At 42.2% G+C, this 21,066-nt stretch overlaps 1 protein-coding gene across 3 annotated transcripts in view; it reads right to left on the bottom strand.

The window, feature by feature from the left end:
• Positions 1-3,077: 3,077 nt before the first annotated feature.
• Positions 3,078-21,066, bottom strand: part of ARID3B (AT-rich interaction domain 3B) — a 67,604-nt gene continuing 49,615 nt past the window's right edge. The window contains exons 6-9 of one of the 3 annotated variants that reach the window (XM_063449298.1): positions 20,773-21,017; positions 9,255-9,506; positions 8,937-9,020; positions 3,078-6,484 (exon numbers count right to left, since the gene is read on the bottom strand). In XM_063449298.1, the coding sequence (XP_063305368.1) occupies positions 6,327-6,484; positions 8,937-9,020; positions 9,255-9,506; positions 20,773-21,017 (739 nt within the window). In that variant the 3' untranslated portion in view covers positions 3,078-6,326. The remainder of the gene's footprint in view (positions 6,485-8,936; positions 9,021-9,254; positions 9,507-20,772; positions 21,018-21,066) is intronic. The other 2 variants (XM_063449300.1, XM_063449299.1) reach the window with 2 other exon arrangements.

The following is a 21,066-nucleotide window of genomic DNA, read 5'->3' as shown; positions in this document are numbered from 1 at the left end:
CACAGGAATGTTAATATGATTGCGTAAACTATTAAAGTGTTCTGTACGGACCCAGAACTGCAGAAAAAGAGCGAACACAACGGCGAGATTTGTCAGGTAGCGATCTCTATGTTTGGCAAAATTTGTGGGAAAAACACAGTGAACAGTACTGCGAGAGGACTCAAAGGAGAGCTGAAATTGGCGGGAGAATCAAATGAAGGCCAGATCCCGAAATGCAGGTATTCAAGGAAACGGATTAACTCAACGGCACGGCAACAGTTAAATGGGGGCGTGGGTTTTTATACTGGAAATGCAACTCCTCCCATAACTACAGGCCTTTAAACATATGAAAACAGGAGGCTGCACTCACCTGAACATGCATAAAAGGGGTGCTGCTCGGGCCAATTCATACAATACAAAGATCCAGCAATGTCAAAGTTCACAGATTTTATTAGTTTTGTTTTTTTAAACACCTAATCTAGGCAAAAATAATGGGGATTTAGTTACATTATATGATAATACATAGCATAAGCCTGCCACAATGTCAATGTACCCCATCTTTGGCAGGTCCAAAAATAAAACCGGATCTTATATTTATTTTCCCCTCAAAAAAATTACTAAGGCTTATTTTGGTGTGATGTCTTATTTCAGGGCAAAAGCATGTGGCAGGTCAACATTTGGGGGAATTCCCCCAAACATAGACCAGTTCACTATGGCATGGAATCCCCTGCATCTATGTTCGGGGAAACTTTCCCGAACATAGATTAGCTTACTCGTGAATGGAATACAGCAAATCTAACCAAAACATATTTTAGCGAACTGGCGACTAGGGCTTATTTTCGGCATAGGCCTTTAAGCTAAGGCTTATTTTTTGGGGGGATGTCATATTTTCGGGGAAACAGGGTATTTTGACTCAATTAGGCGTTTTAAAATAAAACTAATAAAATCTGTGAGCGTTGAAGTTGCTGCTTAGTGGATAAGGGAGTGCGCTGGATCTTGTGTATTGTATAAATTTTCGCCTGCAGCACCCCATTTATGCATGTTTAGGTGAGTGCAGCCCCTTGGTTTTAAATAAATGTGTGTGTGAATTTATTTCCTGGCTAATCATGGCAGCATATACATCATGGGTTTCGCGCCACACATTACAGCCAATAGAACAGGAAAAACACTCAACCCTTTAAAGGACCACCTATTTCTAGGATCCCAGTCTTTTTCCTCTCCTACAGCACTTAGGAAGGGAGTTACTACCTGCCTACAAGCTACATTGCTTCTATTTTTCATATTTGTGTTCTCCTTGTATTTATATTAATAAGGATTGCTTTTTGTTTAATATTCCTAAATTTCTTGTTCCTAATATGCCAGGGGGAGACTGCCTGGGCTGTCAGGTAGTCCACCAGAAGCAGATCGCCACTGAGGTATGTCGCGTGGATCTCCTGGGGCTCAAAGCGGTTACGACCTTCTCTGTGTTCAATGTACAGAGACAGAAACAAAAGTTGTTTAACTCCTAAATGGCAGAGGATTGAGCAGTGAAACTGCGGGGCATGATCTATACACAAAAAAAGGCTTTATTAAGTTAAAAAAAAAAAAAAAAAAAATTGTAACTACAGTGCCTCTTTAATAAAAGGAAGTAAATTGTCCCCAAACCAACTCACATTGTACGGAAGTAACACATACGTGCCACCGCCACCTAGGTTTGGTCAGCGGGAGAAAGCAATGACCCAAACTATGAAACTGCAAGCCTGTGTCCCCCTGCCAAAGCACCATACCTTTACTCAGGCCAAGGCCAAGACCAAGAATCCTGATCATTTATCTTGTGACTTACAGTTTTGTGGGTTTGGCCACATTATACCTGAAGGTCATGTCTTCTTTGACAACTGACAAATTAGCTTCTCTTAGGACTTTTTAAATTTAAGCAAATATCTCATGCATCTTTCATGTACCCTGTGGTTTCATGTGATAGACCTCTGTACTGCTTTTATGAACTTCTGGATATACATATAATGTTCAGCAGCCTTGTTGAGAATCATGGGAATCATATTCCACAACAGCTGGTGTGCTAAATGTTCACTTTCATTGTACTAAATCTGCAAGTATCGAACGTCATCAAAAACGAGTGACATCTACAATGTCCATTTCTCCACTTGCTGGAGGAGGACATCCAGTGCAACTTGTGGCATATATCTATCTGTAATATAAATATTTTCACAGCATAGCTCATACGCAATCTTCTCAGTATGTATTTAGGACTTCTCTCCAGCACACCACAAAAAAGTCTGATACTGGAAACAAAGATTTGGAGAAGGGGGTTAATCATCAATATGCCAGTGATAGCAAGTTTTCTCAAACGTCAAAATTGCATTCCATTAGATCTTCTGCTCTTGTTTCCTTCTGTGATTCGGCTGGTAAGTAGAAAAACTCAGTAAGCATTGTTCGATGTGTAATGCAGTAAGCAGCCAACAAGGGAAGCTTGACATAGTTGGACAGCTGAATGCAAAGCTTACACTTATCACATATGGATTGGCAGTTCTAAATCTTAATATACATTTAGAAAAATGAGAACATGATAGCAGGCATTTAAACTATACAGCAATTTTAAGTCTACGTGTTTTATCACCGTCTGCTGACAGGCAGTTCAGCAAGTTCATACTTTTGGTGATTGGAAGACACCTCATACATGGTGATTAAAAAAAAATTAAATGTAACCAGAACAAATGAAGAGACAGACATCTTTTTTTTTCTCTCTTTTAATAGTGACTTTACTGCAAAAAATCATTAAAAATTTCCTGAACAAATGTTATCTTTGTACCAGCGGCAACTGTCCCTTCCCACCCTCCCACTTATACCTAAAACATAACCCTCCCACCCGTACTTTCACCCACCCAGTGCGTGCCTGGAATTCAGACTTTACTTCTAAGGCTGAAAAATAGTGATTAAAACATATATTCCCCCGCCCCCGAGGTTCTTTGGTTCAACAATAAAAAAAAAAAAAATACACACAGAGAAAAAAAAAAAAAAAAATACACAAGACCACACAAATATTACAAATAAAAAAAACAAAAACAAAAAAAACACCATTTTTAAAACTTGGCAGATTTTTAAAATTTGTCTGCATGGTTTTAAAAAGGTAGACCTATGTAAAGAAAAAAAAAATAGATTAAAATTGTTGCTGAGGTAATTATTCGGGGCTGTAAAATGGGCCTACCAAACTATAAAATGATAAATGAAGAATATTTGTCCAGTGTATAACACCATCTGTGAAGTATGTATTCCTTGGACAAACTAAATCCATTTCTTTCTTCACGCTTGCTCAGCAGGCCTAATCACAGTTTCAGACCCCTTTTAATATATAAAATTCAGTATTTATTTTCTCAGTGATAGAGAAATGATTTCTGAGGTATGTCAATAAAGCACCAGTTACTCAAACACATTCCTCACGAATAGTAAGTAAGAAAAGAATGTGTTTCCTAAAGACTGCAGCCGGTACAAGACAGATACTTATCCCGGGTAGAATAAGAACAACTGTACCGGAAACATTTTCAAGGTCTATTGGAAACTCAAAAAGTTAAATTTTTGATTTTGAGAAACTGGTGGTGCAGGTACTTCTACAGAATAAAAAATATATATATATATCATTACAAATATCGGGAGAACAAAAATATTTGAGGTTGTTTGTGTCCCTCATGTTAAAAGTTAGGTTGCATGCTAGAGTTCTATGGAAAATAAAATAAAATATATGAGTGTTATCTTTAACGAAAACCTGCCGGTCAGCATTAGTATTACATTTCAAGAACTGACATCAAAGCAATGCTACGTCTCAACCTATTCAAGAAAAATCTAAATTTCAGGACATTTTAATGAAAAGGGTAATTAATCTTCAAGCAAAAACGAAGCTGGCTTTATAACCAAAACAATCCATTGCTTCTATGTCAGGAGTTTAAAAAGAAGTTGCAAGAAGAACACACGGCTTTCTGAATAACTAGACAGAAAGCTTGCATGCAATAAGTTTTGGGTTTCTTTGGGATATCTAACTGTGAACTCTAGACTTACACTAACATAACCTGAAACTACATTGTGGACTGAGAAGAGCAAGAAGAGAGGTATCAAGACTGGGTGCATCAGAGCTAAAGGTAACTTACTTGCCCAATTGATACCTCTCCCTGTCAAATTGCCATCGATCCATTGATATCTTAAATTGGCCCCCTTCTGGACTTAACATCAAGCCACTATCCTATGAATAAGGACAGAGGAAAGTGCCAACTTATAAAGGATGCTCTTTAGCCCATCCTGGAGGTAAGCAAATTACAATAAATCAAGGTTTAAGGCATGGGGTCAATCTGCCAGGTTTGTTATGGGTAATTCCAAAGAATTCGTACTCTCCATTCCCACTTTTTTTTATTTTTATAAACACCATTAAAAGTAATGGTTTAAAATTAAACACAAAGAAAATCATAAAAAAAATGAAAAACAAAACTTCACAAAAATGATTGAGTATGCCCTTTAGGCAACAGGATTGTCATTAACGATGGCGTCTGTGAGAATGCGTTATCAACAGCGCTGTGATTACTCGGCCCCCGCTTTCCCAATCCACTAAATAGTTTTATCCTACGCTGCCAACTGGGTTATATGCTTTCTCATGTTTTAGAAATTAAGCAAAACATATTTCAAGTACAGGAAAAAAAGTAAAGATTTAAATTTTCTCTTAAATTGTGATCATAAAACAATCTGGATGTCTACGTTATTTGAGGCTTTGCGTTGTATATATTGAGGTTTCAAAGAAAACAGCAAGGACTATAATGTACGGTAGAAAGATAAAAATGAATGTTAAATAAAAAGCGCATTTATAAATACAACTGTTATAAATGAAATTAGATTCCTGAGTGTTAGAACAAACCAACAGAGGGAAGAGAAACAATATGTTGCTGTCATTTGGGGTTCTATCATAGTGTTGCAGGATCCCTCTCTCAGCAATTTGTCAGGTTTACCAGCACCAAGGGATAATCAAACTTTATCCAACATACTCCAAACGTATAAGCTAGTCTGTCATTCCGAATATGACAAAATGAAACTGCAAAGTAAATGCACTATAGGGTGATAATACATTTTGCCATTTCCTTTACGAAAAAGAGTTCCCAGGCAACCATGTTTAGTCAAAAGTTTTATAAAGCCTAGGATGTGACAAATGTTAAGCATGGATAATCTTTGTAGCACTCCCTAATTAAGGTAAACAGAATGCCCACTCCCTTCAGACATAAAATTAGTGCGTGGTGTGCTGCTTTAAATATTACTTTGTACTACCAGTATGTAAAAATGACATAGCACAACAACTAAAAGCTTCATTTAGCAACCTATAGTATGCATCACGCAGAGCACACGTTCTCAGCTATGCAACATGACCCTCCCCCACACGAGTGCCAGCCGTAACGAAGGTTAAAATGTAGGGTGAGAGATGTTGTAAATATCATGGCAGACGCCTGAACGACATTGTCATAAGTGACCTTAAGTGTAAAAACGGAAACCGATCCCAGAGCGGAGCTGAACCGATTCAATTATTTATCAGACACAATCTAGAAGATAAAATAGTGAGGTAAGGGGACTGCATCTCTTAAAGTGTCAAACAACAACACGTCACATCAGAGTATACCAGGAGTTAATAGAACATGTTCACTCTTAATGACAGAGGTAATCTTAAAATCTGCCTTCTGATATAGGATAGCACTAAGTTAAAACTTGTAGCAGTCTTTGCTATTTCTCCTACAAAAAAAAAAAAGTCTATTATTCTAAGCACTTCTTGGGATTGTGCGACAGGAGAGAGAGGTACCTGGTTCTGTAAGTCAAGGGTAGACAATACCAGGACTAGTAGAAATGTCCTCTCCATGCCCCTCACATATAGAGCCTATAACCAGAGGATGGTCCCAAATCCTTCATTCTGATCCCCCTTATGAGAGACTCCAATGCATCACCCAGGGTAAAAGATGAGCCTCTTCTGCTAACAGAACAGTAAATTGAAAACAGCAAGAGGGTCAGAAGACAGGGTAGAGGTACACTGTGCATACAATGTTCCCGAAATGCCATACAGCAGGAAAGAGCTGGTGCTCCGTGGAAAGGTAATAATGGGGCCCCCCATGCCAGGCCACCATTGTGTCACCACACAAATCCTGCTTATCAATGAAGGTGTGTAATGCCATAAGAAAACATGAGGTAAACTGGTTGTGTAACCTTTCCTTTAAGGTGAGGTAATCTGAGTTGATGTCTTCCTGCAAGCTGAGGTAGGTACGGTTGTGTAACGCTTTCTTGCGGAGGAGGTAAGTAGTTTCAAGGTCGTTCCCTCCCAAGCATGGGGGTTATGTTCAGAGGGACCAGCTGGTGGAAGGTTCAGCACCCGGTGTGCCCCGTGAGGAAGTGGGGCTTTGCGAGGCTTGAGAGGTGTTGCTACTGCTGCCACTCCCACCGCTCTGCCCAGTATACCCCGCAATTAAGGGAACTGGTTTTTGAGCATATAAAATGCCTAAAAGAGAAAATTAATACATTTGAGAAACACACAAAACACAATCAACAGTATTATAGACTCATGATTGAGGATACAAGGGGCACTCCATTGATCATAACAACTACAGCTCATTTGCGCTCTTAGGGCCTAAAGCCCAGACTCTTAGCGGACTCAACTTCGTGAATGTGAAAGTGAACTCTTACATGACCCACCTTACGTTGGATGGCAATATAGCCTGGGATAGCTGGACTAACTCCTATTGCTTAGTCCGGGACTAAGCAATATGCAAACACGTACCACGTGTTTGCATAATTCCCCTCTCCCCAATAGGTTTGTATGAAAATGAGACGCAGGTTTCAAACCAAGAAATAAGAAGATTCAAAATCTGGTAAAGAAGAGTAGAAATATCCTCATTAAAAGATTAAATCTAAATGTGGGATACATTGGCTATCTTAGAGTGTGAACTCACACAATGCTCTGTAGAACGTATTCAGGATTCCAGGTATTGTGTGATCATTTGCAATTCACTGAAAATTAATTTTCAAACACTAGTGAGTTGATAAATAATAGACATGTGCAATTCGTTTCGGTCCGAATATGTATTCGGACAAATTTTGGACAATTCGGACATTCGGGTACTTCCGAATGTCCGAACTGCCAAGGTCCCGAAGTGTCGAAGTTCCGAAGCACAGTATTGCCTAAGTACTAATATACTTACCCAGTGAAAGAAGAAGAATGTTACATTGTAAATAATTTTAAATAAAAAGTATACAAACATAGCCAGGATTCAGCTGTAAGCATTTGCAACACTTACAACAATCAAGTAACATACATTCATATAAAATGTAAGTTACTTAGCCTGTCAATGTAATGACCGGAATGAATAAGTAGATAGCTCCCTAATACTGTGGGAATTAGGGAGTTATCTACTAAAAGGCTGAAAGACCTAAATTGGTCTTTCAGCCAAATTTACTAATACTAAGTAAAGATTACTTAGTATTAGTAAATTATGCCCCTACTCGCTATACTACGAGTAGGGGCATGTCTATTAAACAGTGAGCAGCCTATGGCGGCTCACTGTAAAAAAAAAAAAAAAAGTAACCAATCAGAGGGTTATGAGTCAAATTACACAGCGTGGGAAAATTCCAAAGAACTTTCCCACGCTGTGTAAAATGACACAGAGCACTCTGATTGGTGGATTTCAAACCAATCAATCAGAGTGCTGTGACAGGTAACTGTAGAGACTTACCTGTCAGTCTCTTCATTTACCTGTCAGAGCACTCTGATTGGATGGCTTAAACCCACCAACCCACTTTATAAGCCTTCCCCCGCCCTGCAGAGCTCAGTCTGCGCGGAGCCCTTCATGGGTGAAGATGGATGAAGATTTTTGCGCTTTTTTTTTATATAATTGCGTCGGTTATTATGGTTTTTTATTTGCCCTTTTTGGGGGCTGAAAAAAGAAGATTTTAGAAGAAAGAAAACATTGAATGGTAAGTTTTATTTTTATTTTTTACAGGTACTTAGTTAAAGGTCCCCCCCTCATTAGTTTTTAAGGTGAGGGGAGTAGGTAGGGGGATAATTTTTATTGGGGGGGAGGGGTGACTAGGGGTTTGGGGACAACATTTTTTTAGGGCCCCCACCCGCCGCTCAGGGGTGGGGGCCAGGTCCCCCCCCCTTATTAGTATTTAGGGCCCCCACCCACCGCTGAGGGGTGAGGACATTAGGTCCCCCCCTTATTACAATTTAGGGCCCCCACCTGCCGCTCAGGGGTGGGGGACAGGGGGGAGGACATTAGGTCCCCCCTTATTAGTATTTAGAGCCCCCACCGGCCGCTCAGGGGTGGGGGCCAGGGGGGGGAAGGACCTTAGGCCCCCCTTATTTTACTGTAGGGCCCCCACCCACCGCTCAGGGGTGGGGGCCGGACATTAGGCCCCCCCCTTTATTAGTATTTAGGGCCCGCACGCACCGCTCAGGGGTGGGGGCCAGGGGAGAGGACATTAGGTCCCCCCTATTCTGATTTAGGGCCCCCACCCGCCGCTCAGGGGTGGGAGCCGGGAAGTACTATTTTTTTTTATTTATTTTTTTTAAACAGTGAGCAGTCACAGGCTGCTCACTGTTTACTAGACATGCCCCTGCTCGCGGTATAGCGGTATATGCCGAAGTCCCGAAATTCCAAAATTCCGAAGTGTCAAAGTGCCGAATTTCCGAACTGTTGAAGGTGCCGAATTTCCAAAGTGTCGAATTGCGAAAATCCCGAATTTCGGAATGCCGAACCGAAAATTTTCCCCATGCACATGCCTAATAAATAAGACCCCCGAGGATAGGTTCTCTATTCCAGATTCCCAGAAGCCTTTTTATTTTTTCTCTTCTTTTATTAATAGCATGTCCAAGTCGTAAGTCGTACTTCTGAACTCACACATACCACAAGTCATAAGAATCCTAATATTCCTAACTCAGAAAATTAACTGACCTGTGTACATTGTTCCATTAATTTCAATGGACATATTGATGCTGCCGGTGCCCAGGTTGAGAGCTCCGTCTTGCCGGTCCTGTGCTGTTAGGGAGAAGAGAGAAGTTATATGTATGTACTAAGAGCATGACATTGTATATGAAACTGGAAGGAAAGAGGGAATATGCACATGTTAAAATACTAAAAAATGATATCTAGAAAATGGGTGGCGTGTCTAATACACCATAAACAATAATCTAAGTGATATGATTTGAACTTAGGCTACAATAAGTAAAAAAAAAAAAAAAAACAGCACTATCCATGCTTTCTGCATCTCACCTTTACCATTTATCTTGAGTTTCATCGGCATCTGCCGTGCCATGTTCAACAGGTTGTGCTGGAGGGCCTGCTGCAAGAGTCTCTGCTGTTCTTCTCCAGACGCCTTTGAAAGCCGTTTCTCCAGTGGCTCACCTGAGTCCAATCTCTCCTTCAGATGATCCAGTGACGAGGTCCGCACTGCATTCTGCTGTGTGCTCACAGGCCCTGGGAGAGACATGCGGCTTGCCATCAAACCTGCAGGACTGTCACCTGCTGAGAAATGCAGAACAAACAGTTATCACACGTGATGTTAGACAGTTAAACAGTTAGTTTGGGGGGCGGGGGGGGGGGGGGGGGGGGAGAGTGTGTGTGTGTATATGTGTGCAAGATGCATATGAGAATACACAGATTACATAAAAACACCCAACAGTGTCAGGATGTGAAGTGTAGCTTTGATTTGAAAACAAATTGCCATGCTTGCCAAATATGGAGGGACATGAATTTATGAATGTGATAGTGTACTGAAAAGAGCAGTCTAGGCACCATAAATCACTACAGGGAGCTATAGTGATTATGCTGTCACACCCCCTGCTGCCAATAAATTTTTAAATAAATATATATATATAGTTAATACAATGTTAAAGGACCACTCTAGTGCCAGGAAAGCATACTCGTTTTCCTGGCACTAGAGTGCCCTGAGGGTGCCCCCACCCTCAGGGACCCCCTCCCGCCCGGCTCTGGAAAGGGGAAAGGGGTTAAATCTTACCTTTTTCCAGCGCTGGGCGGAGAGATCTCCTCCTGATCTCCTCCTCTTCTCCTCCCCGTCGGCTGAATGCGCACGCGCGGCAAGAGCTGCGCGCGCATTCAGACGGTCACATAGGAAAGCATTCATAATGCTTTCCTATGGACGCTGGCGTGCTCTCACTGTGAAAATCACAGTGAGAAGCACGCAAGCGCCTCTAGCGGCTGTCAATGAGACAGCCACTAGAGGACATAGGGGGAAGGCTTAACCCATTCATAAACATAGCAGTTTCTCTGAAACTGCTATGTTTATGAAAAAATGGGTTAACCCTAGAAGGACCTGGCACCCAGACCACTTCATTAAGCTGAAGTGGTCTGGGTGCCTAGAGTGGTCCTTTAAACAAAAATCTGCACACTTGTCAAGCCATAAGACTTGCTTTTCCCACAGGAATCACAAATTTGCTGTGATGTTACTACCGCAAAGGATTCTGGGTGGGCAAATGCAAATTAGTTCAACAAAGAAAATTTTTGCCTCATTCCATTTTAAACATGGATTCCTCTGAGTCTGTGTTTGCTGTATACAACAGCTTTGAAACACAACTTAGGAAACGATGCTAAGCCACTGAATATATAAATATATATATATATTACATACATACATACATATTTCATCCTCATGAAAGTTTGGGTTGCAAACTGAAACGTCGATCTTTTACTATAGACATTAAAGGTTACGTTTTACTTTACATATTGGGAGTCCTGAGAGTGCTATCTTTACCCTATCTGTACATATTTTGCTAACAAGCACCGGGCAACGACACCAGTAAGTTGGAGTGGAAATCTATTTTTTCTGTATATACACATACATATATACATACATATATAGTGGATTTAAAAAAAAAATCCCTATTTAGTAAATATACCCCAATGAAAACAAGCATGCTTTAACCCCTTAAGACCGCAGCCAAATGTACAAGTTGTGATCCAAAAAAACGTAAACAAAACCTGGCATTTGCGCTATATGTCTGTCCAACCATAATTCACCTCTTTCATATTAAATGCACCCACACTTATTATATATCATTTTATTCAGGGGAAACAGGGCTTTCGTTTAAAATCAAATATTTAGGTATGGAACATAATTTAATATGAAAAAAATATAAAAAAATTGGAAAAAATAAGATTTATTTTTAATTTTTTAGTTCTACGTGACATTCTAACTGTGAATGTCAAAATACTGTTTGCTTTTACTGCAATACAATACACATATTTGTATTCAGCAATGTCTCACGTGTAAAACAGTACCCCGTATGTACAGGTTTTATGGTGTTTTGGGAAGTTACAGGGTCAAATATAGCATGTTACAGATTTCAGTTTTTTCACATTGAAATTCGCCAGATTGGTTACGTTGCCTTTGAGACCATATGGTAGCCCAGAAATAAGAATTACCCCCATGATGGCATACCATTTCCAAAAGTAGACAACCCACGGTATTGGAAATGGAGTATGTCCAGTCTTTTTTAGTAGCCACTTGGTCACAAACACTGGCCAAAGTTAGTGTTAATATTTGAAAATGCAAAAAACTAATTTGAACGCAAATTTTGGCCAGTGTTTGTGACTAAGTGGCTACTAAAAGAACTGAACATACCCTATTTGCAATACCCTGGGTTGCCTACTATTGCAAATGGTATGCCATCATGGGGATAATTTTCATTCCTGGGCTACCATACGTTCTCAAAGGCAACCTGGCGAATTTTAATGTGAAAAAACTGAAACGCAAACCTTATATTTGACTCTGTAACTTTTGAAAACACCATAAAACCTGTACATGAGAGGTAGTTATACTCAGGAGACTTCGCTGAACACAAATATTAGTGTTTCAAAAAAGTAAAATGGGGCGGGGCCTGACCAGCATGGCGGAGAGACATGTTCTCCACGAGCTCCCGCACAAACTCAGCGACACGGCGATAATCAGGGCCCTACAGGCGACTCAAGCGGCATCTATAGACACCCTCCTGCCACCCACATCAGGGGGCATTGGATGGGCCACCGGGAAACCCGATTGGGACCAGTCGGAACCGCGACAGACACTGCGGCCTGGTGCGCGACGGGCGGGGGAGGCGGCCGCTCCCTCAGTCTGGAGGCGCATGGAGGCTACTCGCAGCCCAAGAAAGCCCTGTGACCCCCCCCCCGGACCGGTGGGGGTAATCCCGGTCCATCCAGGTGTCTGGAGAAGCAAACTGGAGCCAAAGCAAGGCGGCAGAGACCTACCTAACATGGTGGAAGAGTCAAGTGCGGAGACCTTGACAGAAACAACCCGAGACATCCTTTCCCGCATCAACGACCACTTCGAGGCTTTCTGGAGGAAATTGGAGGGTAAGCTGCACTTGCGAGCCCTGCCACAGTCACCTACCCACACAAGGCGGCCTCCGCTACCAAGCTCCCAGCAGAAATGGCGCACGCACAGCCGCCCCAAACACAAGATACCAAGCCTGAAAATGACCCACAAGGCCAAGAGAGTGCCCAAGACGGAACAATCAAGCCCTACACACCGACAAGCCACGTCCGGCTATAGACCCAGCAGGAACATGGCGACGCCTGATCGGCAGCGGAGAAGGCGCGAAACGGGACCCAAAATGGCGACAACAATCAGCCGTGAAATGAGGTCGGCACACAGAAGACTGCGTATGCCCGCCACACAAGGTACCCATGACAAGCTGGAGAGAGTTGCAACGGAGCCCACCTGACCCCCTTGCCTGACAGCGGAGCCGGAGTCTCACTGAGCCAGGACTGTGGTATCGGCTGAAGTCTAGCCATAAACTCTGAGCTCACCTGACACACAGGGTTGTCTTGTACTGTCTCACACTAGCTCATTCCCTCACTGACATTCTTAAATCTTCTAATCTATTAATGTCCCTGATACGTATCTTTAACGTGACTTTGCATAGCATCCGATAATATATAACGTACACCGCTCAGTTTTTGTTTCACAAGTTCTAAATGTGATATGGGCAAATCAGTAGGCTACCGGTGTTGTTCCCTTCTCTTACCCTATCTTGACTCCATACCCAGTGGGATCTGTATCAACACCAGAATAAGTCTTTCATAGGCTCAGCATGTTAACTTTTCCATACCTCTAGCTTAATCAATCGTCAATTTGCATGTCTTTACCATTGTACTGTTCATACATTGCCTCACTACGTATAAGCTTGTTTTCCCTTAAAAAAATTGTGCACTGTTTCAATGCCATAACTGTATAATAACTGTGATATATTTCGGCTTCCAACCGCTGTTGTGGCGAGGTAAGCTGTTTGTCATCTTTCATGCACGCAAAAATAAAGAATTAAAAAAAACAAAAAACAGTAAAACGTATCACAACAATTATATCGTCAGTGTAAGTGCCGTGTGTGTGAAAAATGCAAAAAATGTCACTGTCACTGATGATATCGTCGTTGTAATATATTTTACTGTTTTGAAACACTAATATTTGTGTTCAGCGAAGTCTTCCGAGTAAAACAGTACCCCCCATGGACAGGATTTATGGTGTCTTGGAAAGTTACAGAGTTAAATATAGTGCTAGAAAATTTAATTCCCTGAACTTTCGGCCTGGGTTGTCAGGCAGGTCCTGCAAATTGTAATTAATAAAATGACCTAATTATGTAAAATTATTACATAAATATATGCGTAGAATTATTATATATATATATATATATATATATATATATATATATATATATATGTGTGTGTGTGTATATATATGTATATAATTTTTTAAATTATTTTTTATTAATATATAGGTATATATATATAGTGATATATACGTATATACTTATGTATATAGATATATATATTATTTCGTTCTACATGTATTTTGATATCAATATATATATTAATTTAAAAATACAGTTAGAACGAAATTACGCATGTTTATATATTTTTTATCTATTTATTTTTGTATTATTTTTTTATTTTATTTTTTAACGTATTTATATATTTATTTATTTTTTATTATATATCAATATATATATATATATATATAATGAAAATTATATATATATATATTTAATTAATATCATTGTACGTGTATTTTGATATTAATATATATATATAATTATGTATATATTAATATTAAAATACACGTAGACAGTGTATGTATGTGTGTATATATATACTTAGATCATATATATAATAAATATATATATATATGATCTAAGTATATATAATCTTATTTTTACACTGATTTAACATTTTTTATTTTTTTTTTTCCAGACAGCAGGGGGAGTACCTGTCATTACAGGCACTCCCCCTGCTGGCATTGACATGGACGGCTATGCCGTCCATGTGATCGCGGGGTCCTCGCAAGGACCTCGCGATCACATGGCCCTGGGGGGCCGAAGAGGACGGAGGGGGACTCCCATACCGCGATCGCCGGCGACCGGGTAAGTACATAAGATCGCAGGACGTTCTATGCCGTCCTGCGGATTTTAGAGCCATCTAAATAAGGACAGCATAGAACGTCCTGCGGTCTTAAATGCATTTTTGGCTATACATAACAGCTAGCAAAATCATTTCTAAACATTTTGCAACCCTCCCCTCCCGAGCAAGGCAGGTTCTCGGAGCAATTGCTGCCTCATGAGTTTAGCTCCACTGAACGAACCAAACCAGCAAGTAACAGGACCTGTTTAAACGCAGATTTTGTAAATAAACCTTGTTACACACCCTGGTTGTCACTTTTTGTAAAATGAACAAAAACAAAGGACACACTCTTCACACATAAACCACTTGAACAAGCAAACGTGCATTAGGTGTTTCAAGTTAAGCCACGAAAATTGGCTAAGAGTTCTACAAAATGACTACAAAAGGTAAAGTCATCTTGGAACGAACTGCCCTTTCATTAAAGAAAGTGGAGTCTCGTTTTGCACTAGAAGTGTACAGTAAACACTTCCAAACTCCCACCATGATAAATACAGCCATGCACCAACGCATTTTGGTCTTTGCAGTATGTAGTGAGGGACTACTTGGAGGAGGTAGACTCAATCTTCTGGTTAATAAGCCATTAAATAAATTGGCTTGTGGTTCTAAAAACCTCCAGTGTTTTACACACTATAATATTGCTACGTTATTTGGAAATCCTTGGAAACCTGTACTATCATCTATTTCATTTTACCATAATTTGTCAAATTACATTGTTGTTGTTTTTTTGTAATTCTTTATTTTGGTTGTGCACAGGATGAACAAACAGCTGGCGCGCGCCACAACAGCGACATCCGGTAGAATAAGTGAACATTGGTATTACATATTATGGCATTTGATATACAGGCACATTTTTTATAATATTTATATGATCTCTAGAACAGTAGTTTAGGTTCACTTTTGGTTTTGAATACGTTAGCATAATGCACAAGTCATGGAGAAATAGGTAGAGGAGAGACATAGGATGAGAGCATGGCTTGTGCATGAGAATGTGATGAGAGCATGGCTTGTGCATGAGAATTTACATACAAGGTTAAGTAAGTTAGTACATAGAGTGTATCCAGGAAGCTTATTCAGAGGAGTAATAGAGATGAGAGACAAGGCATGTACAGGCATAGTAAAGACTAATCTATACCTTAGAAGACATGTTAACAGAATGTTGATTATCGTTGTGTTAGTCAGGCTTAATGCCTCAATGAATAGAGATGGTAGGCATATCATCTTATGAAGACAATATGACAAAGAAACCTGGCTATATAAGGTACTGACATGCTAGCAGTAGTGAGAGAGGGTGATGGTCTCTTAACTGGCTAGCTGTTATCAGCTAGAGCTTATATGAGTGAGGCTTAGTGTGTACTCCTTAGCCAAGACTGCTAAACACCAACAGTATGTCTGACATAGCATTATATTCTCATGGGCATAAGGCAGGAAACATGGTATCACTAGCTGTAGTCAAGATATTAAACTTTGTTATGAGCGTGGAGCAGGGATTTTACATAGTCTAGTGCGCAGCGTCCATGGCAGGCAGCATGGAGCTCCGGTTTTGGGACCTGCATCCGGATCAGCCGATCTCCATCAACGGCAGTGTTTGCACTTGCTTAGTTAAGTCCAAGCTCCAATTTAGGCCATGTGCAGTTAAGTCCCGTGGCACTGCAAGCTGTGGTTGATTGCTGTTGGTGAAGCCCAGTGCGGTCCAGGCCTGATGTGTGTGTGGGTACTTTCCTGCCCTGTGGCTGGTGGAGTTTCTTCCTCCATTTGATCTTGTCCGAGCGCTTTGCTTGTGTAGTGATGCGGCGGACTCCGAGAAACTGCCTTCCGGTTGTCGGTACAGGTTTTACGACCTGTTGCTTGGTCGTCTGGCGTTGTCTTCTCTGAGCTCCCGGGGCTCTCCGCATAGTTGAGTGGTGTGTGCCTGGTGTTGGGGCTTGTAGAGGCCCTGCTACCGGGCGTACAGGAGGATTAGTAGGCTTCTCGCCCCTTGTTGCTCTGTGGGTGGGCCCCTTCAGCTTTTGTCGCCTTTCTATGCTCTCCGGCTGGTGCTTGGCATAGGTGGCCGCGCTTCGGTGCTGTATGCTCCTCCAGAAGCGCTGAAAGATTACATCCAGCCTCCTCAGAGAGTCTGCTGTGGCGTCTCGTAGTGTTTTTAGCCCAAGGCCCTCGCCTCGTGTATGCAGGGCATTGGCGTCCGCCATCTTAGATTTTCCGGCTCTCGGCAGTACAGCTCGGTCAGTGGTGCGGGCGTTACTAGTGCCTCTGAGATGCTCGAATTGGGACCGGGATGACCCCCACCGGTCCGGGGGGGGGAGGAGGAGGAGTGCCACAAGTCCACATCCCGGTCCGAAGCGCGAGGGGACCGGCCGCTTCCCCCAAGTCCCGTTCCGGGCAGGCCGCGGCAAGGTGCCCAGGTTCTTGGTGTGCAAGACTGTCGAGTGAGGTGTCTGTTTGTCTGGGCTCCCCCAACCTGTAGGGCCCATTTGGCAGTGTGTGGTCTCTGTTTTTTTCGGGTTTTTGCTCTATTTTCCGCCAAATTGTCGGGAGCTCCAGCTTGCCACATCTGGCTCGCTCTGAGGTCAGGCTCCGCCCCCAAATTACATTGTTTTTCATACTTCTACATGCACTATTAGATTTTACAAGAAATGCTTGTCATCTGCTTAAGAGTCTGGACTACACAGTTCTTTAAATTTCAAAGCAATGGACTTCAGCAACCACAACACTATCATTACACACTATGAAAACATGTAGGTGAAGCAGGTAAACATGAAAAGAAAATTCTCTGGCTTTGTGAGTATTGTGAACTAACTTTTCCATTATATTCCAGGACAAAGTGAGGGACACATGCAGAGTTATTTACTAAAGTGAGAATTCAAAGTTAATTTGAAATTAGAGGCCAGAGTAGCCATAGGCTATTTTGACCTTAAATGTAGTAGTTACTTTGAAGTCACCTTTAAGTCTCAAAGTGAATAACCCTAAATTGTTTTTTTTTTTTCAGTGGTTGTTAAAGGATCACTATAGTGTCAGGAAAACAAACCCGTTTTCCTGATACTATGTCATTCTTGGGGGACCCTCACCCTCAGGGGCCCCCTCCCATGGCGCTGAAGGGGTTAAAACCACTTCAGCAGCTTACCTTAATCCAGCGCTGGGCTCCCTCGGCGCTGGTGACCTCTCCTCCCCCGCCGACGTCAGCTCCCGAGTGGAATGCGCACGAGCAGCAACAGTCCACAGGAAAGCATTTGGATTAACCCCGCTATGTTTACATGTGGAGGGTTAAAACCTGAGGGAGCTGGCACCCAGACCACTTCATTGAGCTGAAGTGGTCTGGGTGACTATAGTGCCTCTTTAATGCCTGGCCAGAAATGTTTCACATTTGCACAGGTCAATTAGCATTACACAGACAATGAGACACAACTCATACATTTATCTTTACACACACACTTTTTTTTTTTTTTTTTTTTGTTTTTTTTTTTTATATTTTCAATTTTTTTTTTTTTTTTTTAATTCTTTATTTTATGTTGTGCAGGTGGGTACAAGATATGAACAAACGCCACAACAGCGTGAGACAATATTGACATACGTTAGGCAGTGGCATGAGAGTTTACACATTTTATAATTTTAACTAGCTTGAACACTTATATTGTTAAAGTAGAAGTATATAAAACAAGTGAGAACACTTAATGGTTAACAGTGTACATTAGAGATTATGTGACATAGCAGGTTGCACTTTTCAATATTAAATTAGATAATGCTTATGATCGACAAAGATTTTATCAAAAGAGAGGAGAATGCTATCTGGTCAGGTCTGACTGTCATTTAAGACATGAGTTGAGTAATTAAGCAATACAACACTTAAGGCAAAAAAAAAAAAAAAAAAAGAAGAAACGAAAAGGAATACTGAATACAGTAAAATAATTTTAAAGCATTGTAGGCCTACGGATTCATCAGTCGTATAGTGTATTGGATTTGAATCGATTATAATTATAGTCACCAGTCGTCTAGTTTTACACAATTGAGATGCAAGTTGTCTATACGGTTACTGGTAACATCATTCCATTTTACAGGCAGTTAATGTTTTATTCCTAGCTAAACCTAAATGATAAGAGGGAGGCAGTGTGTGGCTTCCGCTAATTCAGACAGTCCCCTTCACCAAACTATAGTGGGACACCAAACTGGGTCTTGGGATTGAAAGGTACGCTGTAAACTGCCGCTGGTAGGTTAAATACACCAGTGAGATTAGTTTTATGTAATTCCAATACAACAAAATTTAAGATTGATTGTAGGAGACTTGGACACCTATGGAACACTAGGGAAAATCCCAAACAGAGTTTAACTAAAATTACAATGCAGAGCATTTCCCATGCTATACGTGGAACTTTATGTTAGGTTTAACGTTTAGTTTTTAAGGTGAGCTTCTCACCGCTACTTGCAAACACAAAGCAGAGGTGTATAATCGAAAGTCAAGACTCATTGAAGTCATCGAAGTGTGACTGAACATGCTTCTCAAAGGTTCAAAGGTCTGTTGGTCTCAGTTTGGAGGAGGTTGCTCACCACACCTAGGGTCCACTGTCCAGTGACTTCCGACGTGAGTTTCGAACTGAACTTGCGAAAAAAAAAAAAAAAAAAAAAAAAAAAAAATAATAATATTAGGAGGAAAAAACCATAGCGTAGAAAGAGCATTTCTGCTGTATAGCGTTTCTTGGATCAAAGCATAAACCAGCTTGCTCCTATCCAGAAAAGCTGGGGTTGTCCCGGTCCACGTGGGAAAAGACATTGAAAACATCCCTTTTGTCGGGTTTCCCTTCAGGCCATACCCAGCAGAAGGAAGCACTTTATGTGGGATGTTCTGTCTCTGCTAGAGTGTCGTGGGAGGTCGGCTGTGGTGGAGGGTTCGGCAACAGTGGAGGGGCGCCGGCCTCGGAAAAAAGTATCCTTATCAAATCAATGTTGTCGCATATGATCGGCATACCAAAGTAGCTGCTGGGCAGTCGTCCCTTCGGTTTAACCAGTCAATATAATCTTAAGTGGTGATCGCTGCGTAGGAATTCGGCGTGGAGCCGTGAGGTACGAATGGGGTGACCCTCGCCGGGTCCCAGGTGTGGGTTGGGGAGGCGTTGTTGGGTGGCCCCACTTGGGAGATAGGATCTTGCGGCAGGCCCAGAGTACGCAGTATAGCTGGGGCCTCCTGGATGTCTTGGACAGTATGTGTGTTGGTCCCCTCCATGACTATCAGAGTTCGGGAGGACCGCCATCGGTAGATAATCTTATGCTGTTGCAGTATGGAGGTGAGAGGGCGTAGCGACCTCCGCCAGGCGAGGGTGCCGTTGGATAGGTCTGGGAAGAAGGCCAGGTCCATGGTCTCATAGCGGAAAGGGGTTTTGCCCCGTAGTGCCGAGAGGACCGCCGCTTTGTCCCTGCCGCTGCGGAAGGTGACTATTACATCCCTGGTGCTGGTGGCCGGGGCCTTCAGCGGTTTGGGGACCCTAAAAATCTCCTCTGGGGTGATTTGTTTGTCCCGTCTGTTTGGCATTATTGCTGCTAGTAAACCCCCCCTAACTTTCGGCAGCTCAGCGTCCGGTATCTCCTCACGGACCCCCCTAACCTTCAAGTTATTCCCACGCCTGGAATCCTCTTGAGCTGCTAGGCGGCGTTCTTGTTGCAGGTTCTGCAATTGTAGGGTTTGCACGGTATTTTGCAGTGCGGCAATGTCCTGGGCTTGGGATTGTGAGGTTCCCTCCAATTTCGTGATGCGGCCTGTCAGGCCTTTCAGGTCCGCACGTATCGCCATTACATCCTCATGGATGTGTTTTTGTAGGTCCGCCAACATAGCCTGCAGGGCTGCTGTGGTTACCGGCTCTGAGCCCCCTCCTGTGCCACTTTGTTTTGTCTTCCGTATCGGGGCGGTAGCCGGCTGGTCCTCCTCTTCCATGTCTTCAGACAAGTCTTCGGAGAAGTCAGAGCAGCCGCCATGCAGCGCCGCCATGTTGGCTACGCCGGCGCCTCGTGCATGGCTCCACATCTCTCCGATTGTGAGCCCCGAAGCAGGCTTGTTTGGTGTCGGCTTTTTCCCTCTTCGCCCCATTCTGTGTTGAGGTACGCTGCGGTTGGTTTAAGGGGGTGGTGGGGTGGGAAAATAGTATTTTTCTCGCTTGTTGCCTCGGAGCGACCCGTTAGTGCGACCGTTCTCTCCGGCGTTCAGGCTCCGCCCCCCCTACACACACACTTTTAAACATATTAATTAAATTAAATTACAAAAATTAAATATGGGGGTGCATTTGCTCTGCAAGTACAGATAAACTACAAGAACTAAATTGGGACACCCCACCGCACATACCTTTCTTTAATGCAGTCACTGGTGAAATGCGAGCACTTGGGTGCACACCCAACATTGGTAGGGGGACTTTGGGGGTCCCCAGATAAGTTGGGGCCCCTGATGGGGTTGGAGAGTAGCTAAAAGTGGAGGAGCCATAGCTTGGACGTCTGCCTTCCCGACGGTTCCCATCAATGGCAGCTTGCAACTCGGCTGGAGAACTGAGAGATTTCTTTTCACACTCGTACAAATAAAGGTATTTCATGTATCTGCATGGCAAGAGAGAAAACAAAGAACATTTAATAATATGAAGAGCAG

This window comes from Pelobates fuscus, chromosome 3 (genome assembly GCF_036172605.1).
Source record: "Pelobates fuscus isolate aPelFus1 chromosome 3, aPelFus1.pri, whole genome shotgun sequence".
NCBI classification, from domain to species: domain Eukaryota; kingdom Metazoa; phylum Chordata; class Amphibia; order Anura; family Pelobatidae; genus Pelobates; species Pelobates fuscus.
This window is presented reverse-complemented; position numbering and strand designations above follow the sequence as displayed.